This window comes from Bufo gargarizans, chromosome 4 (genome assembly GCF_014858855.1).
Source record: "Bufo gargarizans isolate SCDJY-AF-19 chromosome 4, ASM1485885v1, whole genome shotgun sequence".
Classification (NCBI taxonomy): domain Eukaryota; kingdom Metazoa; phylum Chordata; class Amphibia; order Anura; family Bufonidae; genus Bufo; species Bufo gargarizans.
This window is the reverse complement of record NC_058083.1, coordinates 406,317,057-406,333,616: the sequence shown is the minus strand read 5'-3', so window position 1 is coordinate 406,333,616 and position 16,560 is coordinate 406,317,057. Positions and strand designations below refer to the sequence as shown.

The window sequence follows — 16,560 nt, the reverse complement described above, 5'->3', positions numbered from 1 at the left end:
GCTGCCCAAACTTATGCATCCCACTGTAAATAATTATTAGCAGTGCTAGTAGTAGTAGTAGTAGTATATTCATGCTGTATTTGCAGTATATGAGTGATGATGGTACTGTACTACCAGGAAACTTATGCTCCCAAAAAATTTAGATAGATAAGAAATCTGATACAGGGTCAAAATATTGTTTTCTTGTTTGGTATAGAGTCTCTTAATTTAGGGCTGTGGTCTAGGATCTGCCTTAATTTTAGGGTCTAGTCTGGGGATTTCATTAATTTAGAGGTCTGGTCTAGGGTCGGAAATAATTTAGGGGTTTGGCCTGAATTTATTTGAATTGCTATAGTAACTGGGAATGGCATGCAGAAGGAGGAGGCTGTAGGTAAAGATCTCACAGCAGAACTGTAAGACACTCTCCTGTTTCGCAGTCCACTGGGGCCCCCAGGAATTCTCTTGAGGCTTCGCCTGTGGGGGACCCCATTGGAGTAGTGGGGCAGATCACGCATGTGCCTGCAGAATCTTTGGTTCCGACTCCTTTGCGGGCAGATGCAGTTCCGGCGTCCATGTCGACACAATCGTGTATCCATGCTGGGCCACTTGAGCATCTGTGTGCATGCTTGAGAGGAGGTTCACAAAGGGTTATGCAGCCGAACATACGCGCATCTTATTCGCTACGCCGGCCGCCGGCGGAGAATATACCTGTATGGCCTATAAGGAATAGACACATGGCACTCTGTGATTGGCTAGCAGGTGTTTAAGAGGTGATCTCCCTGGCTGGTCAGTGCCCACTGTTGAGTTGACAACCCGGATGTATGTTGCTGTTCACATTCTATCAGACTACCTGTGCATGACCTCTGACTTCCTCAATCCATCTCTAGAGACTGCCTGTGGGAAACTTCTATGTGGAACAGTTTGTCTCGTGTTGGACCTTGGATCAGACCCTGGAAATGTCTCGTCCCTAGGTACTACGTTACGCTGACTATTTCTGTGCATATGAACTTTGGCCTGGTCTGGCTGTCCCTTGTGAGTTTTCCTGCACAAGTTATTATTTGGATTGATTACCTGCATATGATTTCTGGACTGTACTGCCATCATTTAATAAATCCACCATTGTTTAAACTGTCTGGTTGTTTGGGGTTCTGCACCATTACAAGAACACTTTGTAGTGTTTAGGAGATGACACCATAACAGTCTGGGCTAAGTGGAGAAGAATGGGAAAGAGAACAACTTCATTCGAAGAAGACATTGATTGTAATTATAGATCTACAGCTGTGGTACAGTGCAACTAAGCTGTATTCAATGTAGTGAACGCCAGCTTTCACTTGATCAAGCAGCAATACAAAAAGTCTACATGTACCCCTACTTAAGTTGACAACTAGGTTTTATCATTTCCTTTGTCAAAAGGATGTGACTCTACACAGTTTGATAAACTTCACAATAGTTGGACAGTGTGGGACTGGGAAGAATATGGGTTCCAGTTTTTCCAGAAATATACCAGCTAGCACAGATAATTGCTGTTCAGACGGTTACAGGGGAAAGGGGTCTACCCAATCCGCCACTGGTAATTATAATAATCATAATTGAATTTTAAAAAATGTGTTTAAGTTCTAAATACTTTACTCATTCTAAATATAGAATCGCTGGGATCATGTACATATTTTGACAACCACATAAGGATCAAACCGGTTAAAGTTTGTTGCATAATTCATACAGGGATTAAGAAAATACAGCTGAGGACTGTTTTAACAGGAGTTTTAGCACAATAAATACATCATAGCTTCCTATTTTTTAAAGGATGTGGAGAACGCATGCTGAGAATGTGAACATCTGCAGCCACTTTTCATATGGTTCCAAAATAAACTGTCAACATGTCATTTAGGCTCAAGGAGCGAAAGTGATTCATGCTGTGCTTAGTGATTTATAGATGCATATTAAATCATTAATAGCAAAAGGAGCTTACAATCGACTAATAGTTTATTAAGAATCAAGAAAGTTAGATGGATATGAAGTTAAATTAGGGTTAGAAAGGTACAGGATCTAGACCTTATTTTTCTGTGATGGATTGTCAGTTTCCTTATAACTTATGTATATCGGCCTTCTTCTATGAGACAGGCACCGCTCTAGAGCATTTACTGCTGCAATTTTGAGTAGTTGTCTCGAAGAGGTTTCAATGTACATACAGTATATAGAGCATAAAAGTAATAACTTAATTAAGTATGACTGTGCACCTGCTTCATAATGCAAATATCTAAAAAACAATCATGTGGCAGTCGTTCTATTCAACTCCCAACTTTTCCTAGGACTTAGGGAGGGAAGCCACTGAGCATGTTGGTCCACCTCTGACTGCAGGAGATGGTGAGCCAGAAGCACAGGAGACAGTGTAATGTACATAAAACCTGTCATTTGAAATGCCCTATTCATTGCATAGGAATACTTTTCATGGGATAAACCCTTAAAGGGTCCCTTCACATGCCCGTATGAATGGGTCCAAATCCTTTGCGCAATTTTGCAGAATGGGTGCAGACCCATTCATTTCAATGGGGTCGCAAAAGATGCGGACAGCACACCATGTGCTGTAAGCATCCGTAGTTCCATTCCACGGACCAGCGTAGTTCCAGCCACGGACAAGAATAGGCATTTCTATCACAGGCAAAATGCGTAACACACATGGCCAGGGTCCGTGTTTTGCGGATACGTGAACACTGTGGCTTCATGGCAAGTTTGGCCCATAATACTTGTTGCACATCCAAAGATTGCAGCAATGCAATGCTACATGACGACTAGTGAAAGTGAATGGGGTCATGTTGCAACCCACGAGTTGCTGTGACTGAGACCCAACAGTTGTAAGAAATCAATCTCTACTGCAGTCATTGCACCTTGCAAATCACAATGCAAACCCCATTCACTTTCACTAGTTGTTATGTAGCATCAGGCTGCTGCAATATTTGGACACACTACTTGTTTTGCAGGGAAAGTCACTAGCCTAAAGTTAGAATTTTGAGCACCAATTTAGGAGCAAATTATTTGAACATCGTTAAAGAAGCGTAACCTACCTTACTTAAAGAGGTTATCTGAGAGTATAAAAAGCCCCCCACACTGAATATACTTTGCTTACCCTGTTCCCTGCTCCCTGTGCCACTCCTGGTCCCTGAACCGCCACTGCTGCTTTTCCTTGTGCATGGATGAAAACATCCGGTGTCAGGGGGAGCAGTTGAGAGTGATGCTAGGGAGGCTCATCCCCATCAGTGCCTGCCATTGGCTGGGAGTGGCACAGGGATCAGGGAGTGGGGTAAGTATATTCAGTGGGGGGGGGGGGTCTAGCATATTGGGAGGCTTTTGATACTCTTGGATAATCCCTTTAAACCTGTGACTCTTTGGGTATTTTTACATGCACATTAGGGTCACAAGCAGCGCTCGTGGTTAACTGCTAATTGCCAAGCTGTATATGGATTTCCAACTTGAAACAATGACAAGTCCAGTTGCAGCCTGGAGCTTAGAGGTAAACAGAGCGCTACCCACAGCTGCTGGCATGAATGTAATGGCACATTTGGTTTAGTTTGCCCTTGGTTGTTGAAATATAGTATTTGGTATCAGTATGTCAAAATCCAACTGTTCTCAGTGATAACATCAAAGATACTGTCCCACGTAGAGGTCAGAGTACAGATGTTGCACCGCCAACCTGTTGCCAAAATGCGACCACAATGTGACCAAAAGACCCCAGTGCAGGCGGTTTACATGTTGCTAATCTTTAATTGTGGTTCAATTTGCCTAAAATTGCACAGCCATTAATAAACAACTACCAGTGCTTTATTTTTATTAATGAACCACATGCATGCTAGGCTTTTAGTCATACCACATCAATATTCTGCCGGAGAAACAGCTGAGTGGGTTCTGCTACATGGGATAGCACCCTAAAGCCATGTACAGAGGAAGTATATAACATTATCTCATCACAATGGCATAAACTGACGAGCAAAAGGGCAACAATGTTTTGAACTTTTGACTTTCAGGCTCTATATCTCACCATCCACTACAGCTTCAAATGTGAGACTACCATTATTTTTTTGGGCTGCTCTTGAATTCGAACCAGTGACTTTTTTCGCTTGGGAATCAACCCAATAACACACTGAGCTATAAGGGAATGTGAGAACATATTGTAATTTGTAGTATACAAGAAGAGAACTATTGTTCCGCCACCAGGAGCAAAACAGTAACAATGCAGAGACATGACAAAAAATGTGCATAACTAATCATATACTAAATAGTTGAAAGTCTAATTTATGTATGAGAGAGCCAAGATTGTCTATAAAATGATAATAGTCTCACGTTGGAAGCTGTAGTGAATGGTGAGATATGGAGCCTGAAAGTCAAAAGTTCAAAACATTGTTACCCTTTTGCTTGTCAGTGTATGCCAAAGATTTTGGTCTATTAGGCAGAAAGTAAACATGCATTTTTTTGTTAAGGATGCATTGGAAGCAGGAAAAAGGGCCAAGTGTAAGGATCTGAGTAATTTTAACTTAATTTTATGACTAGATGATCAGGTCAGAGTATTTCCAAAATGGTGTTATGGAGTGTTCTCACTTTGATAGAAAGGTGTCCAAACACACAGTAGATCACAGCTTGCTCTGTATGAGGCTGCCTCACCGCAGACAAGTCATTGCACCTATGATAACTTCATAAAGCTCAGAAAATACGAACATGAACATCAGAAAAGGATTGTGGAGTAATAAAGATGATGCTCTGGTCTTATGAATCACTATGATGCACTATGGTAAGAAGGCAAGCCACAGAGGCAGTGTGATGCTCTTCTGCTGGGAAACTATGGGTCCTGGCAGACATGTGGATTTTTTTTTACATGTACAACCTATCTAAACATTATTGTAGATCAAATACATCCCTCCATGGACAACTGTGTTTCCTAATGGCAGTGGCTTCTTTCATCAGAATAACACAACCTGACAAAATTGTTCAGGAATGGTTTGAGGAACATGACACATAGTTCAAGTTTGGGCATAAAGGGGTTATACCATAAATAAAGTAAAACATGAAAATCATACATAATCTAGTACATGACAACCTCTTTCTAACAAAGCTAGAACCAGTCCTGTACCTCACATGGATCCAGAGATCTCTCCATTAATTGCTCCAATTGTTCTGCTAGATTTATTTCAAGCTGGCAGTTTATGGGGCGTCTGTTTTCACAGAGGGTATGTCCTGTCTGCTGCAACTAGTGACCGTTGTGTCTCAGTGATGTGGACAGTGAAATTAGAAAAAAGGGCAAACAGCAGGTGGCTCTACACAGATAGATTTCATTGAATAATATACAATTATACATTTTTAATTACATGCAATTACAAAAGTATTCAGATCCAGGTGCTGGTTTGAAAAATGTAGAATATTTTTAGTTGGAAAACCACTTTAACCTCCAAACTCCTCAGATCTCATACTGATCATGTGTCTGTGGGACATGCTGGAAAAACAAGTTTGATACATGGAGGCCCCACCTTTCAACCTACAGGACTTAAAGATCTGTTGCTAACGTTTTTGTGCCAGATACCATAGGACACCATCAAAGGTCTGGTGGGGTCCATGCCTCGACAGGTTAAAGCCATTTCAGCAGCTTTTAAGGGGGACCTACATAACATTAGGCAGGTGCTCTGATCTGTGACTTAAAAATACACCCAACAATTGGACATCATTAATTACCCAAAAACAATTTGCCGATTGCAAGTATGTTCGACTTATGAGCAGGACACAAAATTCTAAAAGAAATTTTTATGAAGCTCATAATTTTAACACACACACACTACAGGTAGCTCTCACCAGTACTGATGTGAAAGTGCACGAGCCCACCATTAGAAAAAGATTGCAAAGAATGAACCTACATAGGACATGTACTATGAGGAATCTATTGCTATACAGAGAACATCAAGGTGAACATCAAGACTAAACACCTAGTAACACATCTGTACTTCTGCTAATGTCTTATGGAAAGAAAAGACATTAGATAGATTTATTGGTCCACGGTACCAAAAGACATGTTTGGTGAAAATCAAAGACAGCAGTTCACCAGAAGTGAATTCTTATGCCAAGTCAATGCCTGGAGCTCACTGAGTTACTGTGGAGACATTCAAAATGGTCTGTGCATGCAAGAAATCCCTCAAACATCAAACAGCTGAAAACATCCATAGAATAGTTTAAAAAATATCTCCTAGTCAATGTCAGCGACCGTTGTAAAAAAAAAAACTGCTGGTGGTTGCTGAATTTTGTTTTGCATTGTAATATAATGTGTTCTAAATAATGAAATACTACAGTATGTGTAATCAATTTAGAAATGTTCTAATGCAAAAAGTGTGCGAAAAAAATAAATATTTGATTAATGAAAAATCTGAAATGTTTCCTAAAAATTAGTTTGTGCATCATAAAGCTCTACATCATACAAAGCAAGCCTAAGGGTTTCCAATTCCCTTTCACAATGGACCATCCAAAGTGATAGGTCACAGCAAAGCTAACAGACAAACAGAAAAGTTTCTGCTGGGTAGTTGACAGATTTTCAATGTTGAACATCACACTTACAGTGGTGTCATTATTTAGGCTCTATATGGCACTGTTTGTACAGTATGGCAGTGTTATTTGAGCACACTATGGCACTATTATATGAGTAATGTATGGTGGTATTAGTGGACATTGTGCAAGAAGGAAAGAGCAGCTCTCTTACAGTGCTTTTCTAATGGATCCGATCTAACTCTCTCTACACGTCTTGTGCTGGTTATAGCTAGTGATGGGCAAAGTATTGGGAAATTCGATTTACTGTAGCTCCTTCGCCGAATTTTACAAAAAAGTTCACTTCATCACAAAGTTAATTTCTTTGTAAGTAGTGGGTGCAATGACAGGGAGCGCCGCCCCCCATCATTGCACCTCTCAGATGCCACTTTCATAGCTGATAGCAATATTACAGTGTTAAATAAAAAAAAATGAATAAAATCATATATACTCTTATCCATTTGATTGCGAAGAGCCGTCCGCCGCCATCTTGATTAAAGATCTAACGTGAAATATCGCATGGCCCGTGATGACGTCAGCCCAGAGCGTCACCGTGCACAGGATTTCGCGGGAGATCTTAAATCAAGATGGCGGCAGCCGGCTCTTCATGCTCAAATGGATGAGGTAGGTATAATATTTTGTGTTTTTTACCGCCATTCAGGGGTAATCAATTCACTACCATGAAGCACAAGGAAATTAGGCTTCACAGCTAATCGAATTTTCCCTGAGTTCCACTTCATCAGGTTAGATTCACTCAACACTAGTGCTTTGTAGTTTTTAATGTGCACTCACATTTAGAAATACTCTTAAAAGACACAGAGAAAAAAGTTGACAATGAGATGACTTTGAAGCAAACGTTGGTAAAAACACCAATGCAATCTATGTGCTATAATAATATACTTTAAGGATGATAGTGTATTTGAAAAGTAGAAAAGCTCTCAGATGTGCTCTGCAACTGAATTACATTCGGATTTTATCTCAATTTATGATATTAATACTGTTCAGATCATCTCTAATGCTAATATGATTTAGATCAACACAATAACACAATACGCAATAAGCAATGCTTATATTGAGCGTCTTTTTTTTTCTAACTTTATGCTAATAAAAGGCACAGTGCTGCAACACTCATCATAAATGAGTCTACAACAATCTTGAGGTGAATCAGCTGGGACAAAAGTGTTGGAAATACGTCTGCAAAGCTATGAACTTACATATGAGCACAGCACATATCATCTAAAAATGTCTATGTTTGTACAACTCTACGTGCTTTAAGCCTTAAGCAATTACAAAGAAAGAGAAAAAAATACGACAATGAGACAATATTCACAGTACTGTTAAAGTTACAACTGCAACGTTAATAAATACTTTTGTAATATGTAATATGGCATAAAATCTAATTCAAATTGACAATAAAAAGTGCCCAAAGGGGTTAGAAACACTGGGTCTAATCCAGAAAAATGTTGCCATACCTAGTATAGTATGCTATAATAATACAGCTAGAGAAAATATGTAATATAAATTAAAATGTATAATCGTCACAGGACATGATACAGTGCTTTAACATCCTTTTTGCAATTCAAAGGCGTTCAAATATTTTTCTTCTTAGTAATCAGATCAAAGTGAAGTATGTGAAATAGTAATGGCCCTCAGGGGAGCAGGAGAATCTCCCAGTGGGCCCCCGAGCAAGGGTGACAATCCAGTCCCTCACCCCCTGCACAAATGACACATGGCACAGTAGACTAACAGCACTACATAAATATTGTCAGCTACAGCATCTTAGCCAGTGTATGCATCGTTAAAGAAACTAACAAACTATTCAGTTTATTATTATACAGGGTGGGCCAATTATATGGATACACCTTAATACAATGGGAATGGTTGGTGATATTAACTTCCTGTTTGTGGCACATTAGTATATGTGAGGGGGGAAACTTTTCAAGATGGGTGGTGACCATGGCGGCCATTTTGAAGTTGGCCATTTTGAATCCAACTTTTGTTTTGTCAATAGGAAGAGGGTCATGTGACACATCAAACTTATTGGGAATTTCATTAGAAAAACAATGGTGTGCTTGGTTTTAACGTAACTTTATTCTTTCATGAGTTATTTACAAGTTTCTGACCACTTATAAAATGTGTTCAATGTGCTGCCCATTGTGTTGGATTGTCAATGCAACCCTCTTCTCCCACTCTTCACACACTGATGATGTGTTTCCCTCTTTATGCACTGAATATGGCACGTTCCCTGAGTTTTTCCAGCAAGATGGTGCACCACCACATTATGGGTGTCAGGTCCGAGCATTCCTACATGAACAGTTTCCTGGAAAGTGGATTGGTCGTCGTGGGCCAGTTGAATGGCCCCCAAGGTCTCCCGATCTGACACCCTTAGACTTTTATCTTTGGGGTCATCTGAAGGCAATTGTCTATGCTGTGAAGATACGAGATGTGCAGCACCTGAAACTACGGATACTGGAAGCCGGTGCTAGCATTTCTCCTGCGGTGTTGCTATCTGTGTGTGAAGAGTGGGAGAAGAGGGTTGCATTGACAATCCAACACAATGGGCAGCACATTGAACACATTTTATAAGTGGTCAGAAACTTGTAAATAACTCATGAAAGAATAAAGTTACGTTAAAACCAAGCACACCATTGTTTTTCTTATGAAATTCCCAATAAGTCTGATGTGTCACATGACCCTCTTCCTATTGAAAAAACAAAAGTTGTATTCAAAATGGCCGACTTCAAAATGGCCGCCATGGTCACCACCCATCTTGAAAGTTTCCCCCCTCACATATACTAATGTGCCACAAACAGGAAGTTAATATCACCAACCATTCCCATTTTATTAAGGTGTATCCATATAAATGGCCCACCCTGTAGAGTCATTGGGTGGCTAAGATTACTTTTAGGTACAGAAGCTGGACAGCCAGTGCTTAAAGGCGTTATCCGAGACTAAAAAATGTCCCCCATATGCCTGTGCCCCTCACACTGATTCTACTTACCTGGCTCCCTGCTCGCTGGTTGCTCCTGGTCGCCGCACCCCTGCTGCTGCTTCTCCCCATGCGCAGATTAAAACATCCAGTGTCGGGGGGAGCAGCCAATGGCAGGTGAGGACAGGGGCAAGCCTCCCCAGCATCGTGATTGACGTTAGGAAGGCCTGTCACCGCCCTCGCCTGCCATTAGCAGCTCCCCCCGACACTGGATGTTTTCATCCATGCATGGGGAGCAACAGCGGTGGTGGTGAGAGGAGCAGGAGCAGACAGGGAGCCAGGTAAGTAAATTCAGTGTGAGGGGCCCAAGCATATGGGGGGAATTTTTTAGTCTCGGATAACCCCTTTAATTTCCCTAGGGACCTCCCTTCTTCGGACCTCCATAGACTTGCGACTGCCTGTCGCTGTGTGAGCAGGTAAAATTTGCTTGTAGCTGTACAGTGGGTCCCAGAATGATTTTACTGGTGGACCTACGTAGGCACCCCAGTCCGACACTGGCAGCAGTCCTAACTATCTAACTCTATAGCTAATGATTTAGATATTGTGCAGTTTGTAAAACATTACAAGGACCTTTTCAGTAATATACGCCCTCTCAATACAACCCACACTTCACAAATGCTCAGTGTTTATTGTAAATGTCATGGTTTTAAAGGAGATTTTAAAAGTTATGAATACTTTGAGGCAATTTTATTTTATGATTGAATTTACTCATTTTGTGCTAACATTTTTCAACTGGTTTGTATTAAAAATTTACAACTGTATCTTGCTTTTTGACGGCACCATGTATAATCCTGATCTCTGAACTCCTGACAGCTCATAAACACTAATTGACGCCATATTCTTATCATTTTGATAGGAATTTAGCTATAATGAATGCTGTCAGGAGTTGGAGTTGTTCAGTGTGAAACAAAGCAAATTACTCTGCAGACAGACTGAAACATAACCATGTAGAACGAAAACTGATGACAATATATCAGATTGTCAGGGGCCTGACTGCTGGCACCCTTGATGATCAGCTGTTTGAAGAGACCACAGAGCTCATACGAGCGATGCCTTCTCTTCACTGTTTACCTGTCACTGCAGCAATTGCAGTAGTGAGCAAGTGTAATTACAACCATGCCATCCCCATTCTCTTCAATAGGATGGCTCCTTCCTACTCAAGTAATTACAACTCTGCCATCCCATTGAAGTGAATGGGGACAGCGGCGTTGTAATTACACTGCTCACTGCTGCTATATTGGCGACGAGCAGGTATAGAGTGAAGAGAACACAGTGCTCATACAAGCGCTGCTATCACGGATGTAGTAGGGGAGAACACCAAAAGACAACAAGAAGGAAGGGAAAAGACACTAGGCCACACCTCTAGGGAAGGAAAAGGGTCACCACCTATAAAACCCTGCTCCTGGCCCTAACTCCTATCCGTATGGGCACCTCTCGATGGTAGAGATGCCCATACACAGGAACCTAGAAAACCCTGGTGGCCCTCAGATGCCCTAATTATAAGAGACAAGCCGCTCCTTCCCTGGTGAAGGAACCAGCATCTCGCTGAGGCCTAGTAACCAACAAAGGTGGTGGGGAATACAAAATACAACAAGCGGAACACTTAACTTCAGAGGCTGATGGATGATGAATGAACAGGACTTCAACTAGAACCACACTCCAACTCTTCCAAAAACCAAATGAAGCTATCCAGAGCAAGGAGTGATGGGTAAAGTCAGACTAAATATAGGAAGGTAAAGGTCATATGATCCACACCTGAACAGGAGGTGTGGATATACCAGCAACACATATACAAAGTGAAGCCAAAAGAGGCTGTAAGATCACTAACGTGCAGATAATCTTTCAGACCTTCTCAAACCTGTCACCGATGTGACAGCTGCATTCTCCTCAAACAGCTGATCGGTGGGGGGTGCTGGCAGTCAAGCCCCTTTGATCTGATATCAATGACCTTTCCTGAGGATGGGTCATGAAGATAAAAAAGCTAGACAAACCCCTTAATTTATTAGCTTTAGCAGGGTATTACTTTACAGCATGACCATGGATCTCCATTGGCCACATTTTTTTATATAGATATGCACCAAGGAAAATTAAGAGGCAGACGAAAGTATTTTTGAAGCCATCCAGTCAACTTCAGGGACAGGGGTGCCAAAATACTAGTGTAAGAGGTCACATTATAGTTTTACAATTGGTTCTAAAATATAAACCCCAAATATTAGGAACTGGGTGATAAGACACTAGAGTTGACTGCAGCAACCACTAAACATGAGGCACAGGAGCATAAAACACCGGACACACTAGGAACATTGGTATATGAAAGCATTGCCTTGTACAGTATAAAACTTATTCCATCAATGATTATAACATCTGTTAAACTGACAATTGTCTTATATATGTATGGTAAAAAGGGTGAATTGACTTCAACATTGACTGCCTGAGGATAGACTTTAAATTGTATCACAGAAAACTCTTATGAAGTCAGATGAAGGACTATCCAAAATTGTACTATAACTCTCCAGCTATTTAAGAATGTCTAGATAGCTCAAAACCCAGAGTCATAATGGACTAAATGGCCATCATATCCTATCCTTGTATCCATTTGTCCGGTTGTACTACCATGAATAAATTTTGAAAAAGCGCTAAGGAGATGTGCTCACAGTCAACTTTAGCCTCAATGGAATACTAAGACTTCTTTATGGAGAATCAACAAGAAGGTAAAGAGATGGTGCTCAGTACTCTCTGCCATATGCAAAATGCTCTCCTCCAAAATGAAGGTGTTTGCCAGGGATTAGAAACCAAGTGGACTGCATTTTACTATATTCTCTACTGTGCACTGATATGTTGCACAGAAAGTATATACTAGCACAATGAAGTAAAAGCGAATCAAGGCAATTATAATAAATAGATGTTATTTCCAACTTTCTGCAATACACTATATGCATATGGGGATGGCTATGACTGAACCACGTATTAAATAAATCTTGCATTATGAAAATTTGAGAATGACAATAACAGATTATTGCTGGTTTTATATATATATATATATATATATATATATATATATACTTCAACAGGACAATAACCAGAAACATACAGCCAATATCATTAAGAACTATCTTCAGGTAAAGAAGAGCAAGGAGTACTGAAAGTGATGATATGGCCTCCAATGGAGCCCTGATCTCAACATCATCGAGTCTGTCTGGGATTACATGAACAGACAGAAGGATTTTAGCAAGCCTACATACAAAGAAGATCTATGGTTAGTTCTTCAAGATATTTAGAACAACCTCCCTACCACATTCCTTCAAAAACTGTGTATAAGTGTACCTAGAAAAATTGATGCTGTTTTGAAAGAAAAGGTGGTCACACCAAACATTGATTTGATTTAGATTTCTCATGTTCATTCCTTTTGCATTTTGTTTATTGATAAAAAATAAACTATTAATATTTTGGAATGCACTCTTACTTGCAGCATTTTTCCCACCGCTGCCTAAAGTTTTTGAACAGTACAGTATATAAATAATTATTGTTATATATGATTATTATTTTTCCTTAGTTTCTCTTACACAACGCAATCATCTCACCTTCTGTATGGACAGCAGACACATAAGTCCAGTTATATCTTTTCACGATGTCCAGTATAGCCCTGGCTTGAAGAATGTCAGAGGGGACCACCCGCAGAAAGTATTTAAATAAAGTTTTGTCACTCAGGTCAATACTTGTTGCAGAATAAGCGATCTGTGGTATATCAAAAAGTTGCAACAGGTTCTGAACTTGGATTGCTACAGAACTAGACCCTGGTCCAATCACGCCAGCAATAGGCTTTTTAATTCTGCCCTGAGGGGTTGGTGTGGCATCTAAACATTTGCTGATGCCATCTTTGTCATCTCTTATGGAAATTAGAGAATCTCGTATGAATTCTATGCTTTGCTCCAGGGCTACAGATGAATGCCAACAAGAGTCTCGTATTTCTGTCCCCAGGGTAATGTTGGGTAGCAACGTCTGGTCCATGTTAATCAGATCCAATGTGTGAAACATGGCTTCTACCCTCTGGATGCCATACTGTTCTCTGATTTCTCCACATTTTCTCTCTGGTACCCTTTCAGCAGGTGGCTGGTGGTGTACAGAAAACAAAGCTCCTATGATAATATCTCCATCCATTCTAGCCACCGACCTTGGGCTAGAGGCACCAACTCTACTTACAATTCCATCAAAGCTTTCCAGTGTTATAACCATCATCATGATAATCAGAAAGAAATTAAACATTGTACCCAAGAAAGCCATGCAGATCCTGGGAGAGAGGTGAATGCGTTGCTCAGAAATGATGCCCGTTAACTCTAAATTTTCCTAGTCACAATTCAGTGCTTCCAGATCCAGCCTTAGTAACCCTACATTAGACAGACTGAGTCTGTAGCCAGGAACATCTCTCCAGACACAGTGACCCTGTTTTATAGAAATAGAAAGAATATATTGATATGAAATACCTTAGGTCATCAGTGTAATTGGATAGATAGCTAGATAGATAGATAGATAGATAGAGTGTCACAAACATGCTTATGTGTGATTGCTGGTATTTTGTTGAATGTCAACTCCAGTTCTCATAATGAAAGGTTGTCATTTCCTTGCTTTAGGCGAAACATAGGGTTGAAAAATAGCCCTGCATCATTCTTTCCCAATTTATGTAAAAAAATTCAACTTGTTTATCTCGTCCTTTTGGCAAGGTCACAACTTGTGCACACAGAGCAGCTAACAAATGCAGAACCATTGCCAGATAAAGAATTTAACCTAAGTCAGTAGAAACTTTCATGGTGTGAAATAGCTATATAGACATGGTTTTATGAATAGAGAATGGATATGTGGTTTACAGATATTTGGCATAAAAAGAGCTCATTGCGAGGGTTTTCGTGGTTGACCACCTAGTTTGTGCTCTGCATATATACATTAGTCTATGATATTAAAATAAGCTGATGGGTAAGTAGTGCTTGAACTGTTCAACACATGGTAGACAGTACCAGCTTTCTCTATGTCTGTTGTATAGTACAAAGCAATAACTATTGTTCAGTATGTGAACATTATGTCCATGTATTTGTAGATTTCTATGGAACCTACAGACTTTAGCACTAGGGACAGAGATTTCTCTGTGGGTATTCTATAGTACTACTCTATATGAATGTGATGCAATAATTTCATTTGTGAAGGAAACCCACATGCTTCAGCACCAGGGACAGAGATTTCTCTGTGTGTAGTCTATAGTACTACTCTATATGAATGTTATGCACCTAGTTTAATTGTAAGGGGAATCTACTGGCTTCAGCACCAGGGACAGAGCTTGGTCTATCACTATGAGTATTGCTGCTGTACAGTGAGTGAAAAGACAGCAACTTCTAACCTACATGTATGTTAGGTGCTCTACATGTAATGCTATAGTCTACATGCTTTGTATAAGATCTGGGAGCTTCAAAGCCATGGACAGTAATCTATCCATAACTAACCTATGTGCATGGTACAGGTGCAATGCATGCAATGCTATATGCTTTGTAGAAGATCTGGGAGCTTGAAAGCCAGGGACAGTAATTTATCCATAACTAACCTATGTGCATGGTACAGGTGCAATGCATGCAATGCTATATGCTTTGTAGAAGATCGGGGGGCTTCAAAGCCAGGGACAGAAATCTATCTATAACTAACCTATATTCATGGTACAGGTGCAATGCTATATGCTTTGTAGAAGATCTGGGGGCTTCAAAGCAAGGGACAATACTCTACTACTATATGTATGTTGTATAACTAACCTAAATGCATGTTGCAGGCATGTTGTGTTCTTTGCATAGTATCTGGTGGCATCAAAGCCAGAGTCAGTGCTCTATCATTATACGTGTTTTGCATAATCCTATGTGATTTCTGCTGGATCTGCTGAAATCCAGCTATTTCATTGCACAGGAGGTAACTGTAGAGCAGCTTTTAACTACATGCATTTAAAGAATGTCAATGCATTGTGTGTGTTTTCTATGTAACATGATTGCTCCAGCACCAAGGACAATGCTCCAGCTATATCTAAGTGACTATAACTCCCATCCGTCGTCACTTACCCAGACAGTGCAAGGAAACAGTGGTCCACTCATGTCCATAGCCACAGTTGCTTTCTTATCTAGCTCTGTCTATAACTCTCTCCCACAACCACAAAGCACCCACACACATTCAGCAGCCCACACACAAGCCTTTCCAACCACCAGTTCCTTCTGTTGCTGTGGGCGCAGTGCATTGCCCACTCTAAGCAGGGCTGTCTCTTAAGACTAGACACCTACTGACCAGTGACACATCCACTCAATAATCAATAGGGATTACACTCACATTCTCAGCACATGCAGGACTGCCATACGGAAAGGAGCACAAAAAAATCAGCTTGGCAGTGGCAAGTGATGGAATTGATAAAAATCATACATGGGATAGGAGGTTTACTGAATGAAGGTGGCAATGCTGAGCTAAAGGATCAAAGTTAAGACTTACCTAGGTGAGAGATAGAGAACAGCTCCTTGATGAAATCGTTGCTCTGTGAACACCAGCTACTGCACTGACACAATGAGCTACAGATCCAGGGTTTTGTCTGTACTCTAGTGCCCTCTTCCTTCTACATTATTTCACCACAAGGAGACAAAGTTTTCTTCTGTAGGATCTGTTATGTCATGGTGCTTTAGCATATGATTAGGAATGTGAAGGGTTGAGCTGTAAATGGACAACCCCTGCAGCAATGTATGCAACATCCGATGGATGAGCTTTGATTGTAATCCCCAGATGTTTAACTAGTCCGTATTCATTGCTAGCGTTTCTCCAAATCATTCCAAGTAACGTAACATTCTGATCAAATCATTAACGCAGTGATTTGTGCTCAAAGTGGTGAATTTTATAGTAAGGACAATAATAATGATGATGATTAGAGATGAGCCACGTTTTAAAAAATTGGATTTAGCTACTTTGCCTAATTTTGTCAAGAAATTAGATTTGTTCCGAATTACTTTGTAACAAATCACATTCCATTGTATGGG

General features: G+C 40.4%; 1 protein-coding gene across 1 annotated transcript in view; it reads right to left on the bottom strand.

Moving 5' to 3' along the window:
• The window catches only part of GRM1 (glutamate metabotropic receptor 1), a 492,448-nt gene extending 478,689 nt beyond the window's left edge, over positions 1-13,759 (bottom strand). Inside the window, exon 1 of the mRNA XM_044291230.1 lies at positions 13,102-13,759. Within this exon, the coding sequence (XP_044147165.1) occupies positions 13,102-13,759 (658 nt within the window). The remainder of the gene's footprint in view (positions 1-13,101) is intronic.
• Positions 13,760-16,560: the final 2,801 nt, after the last annotated feature.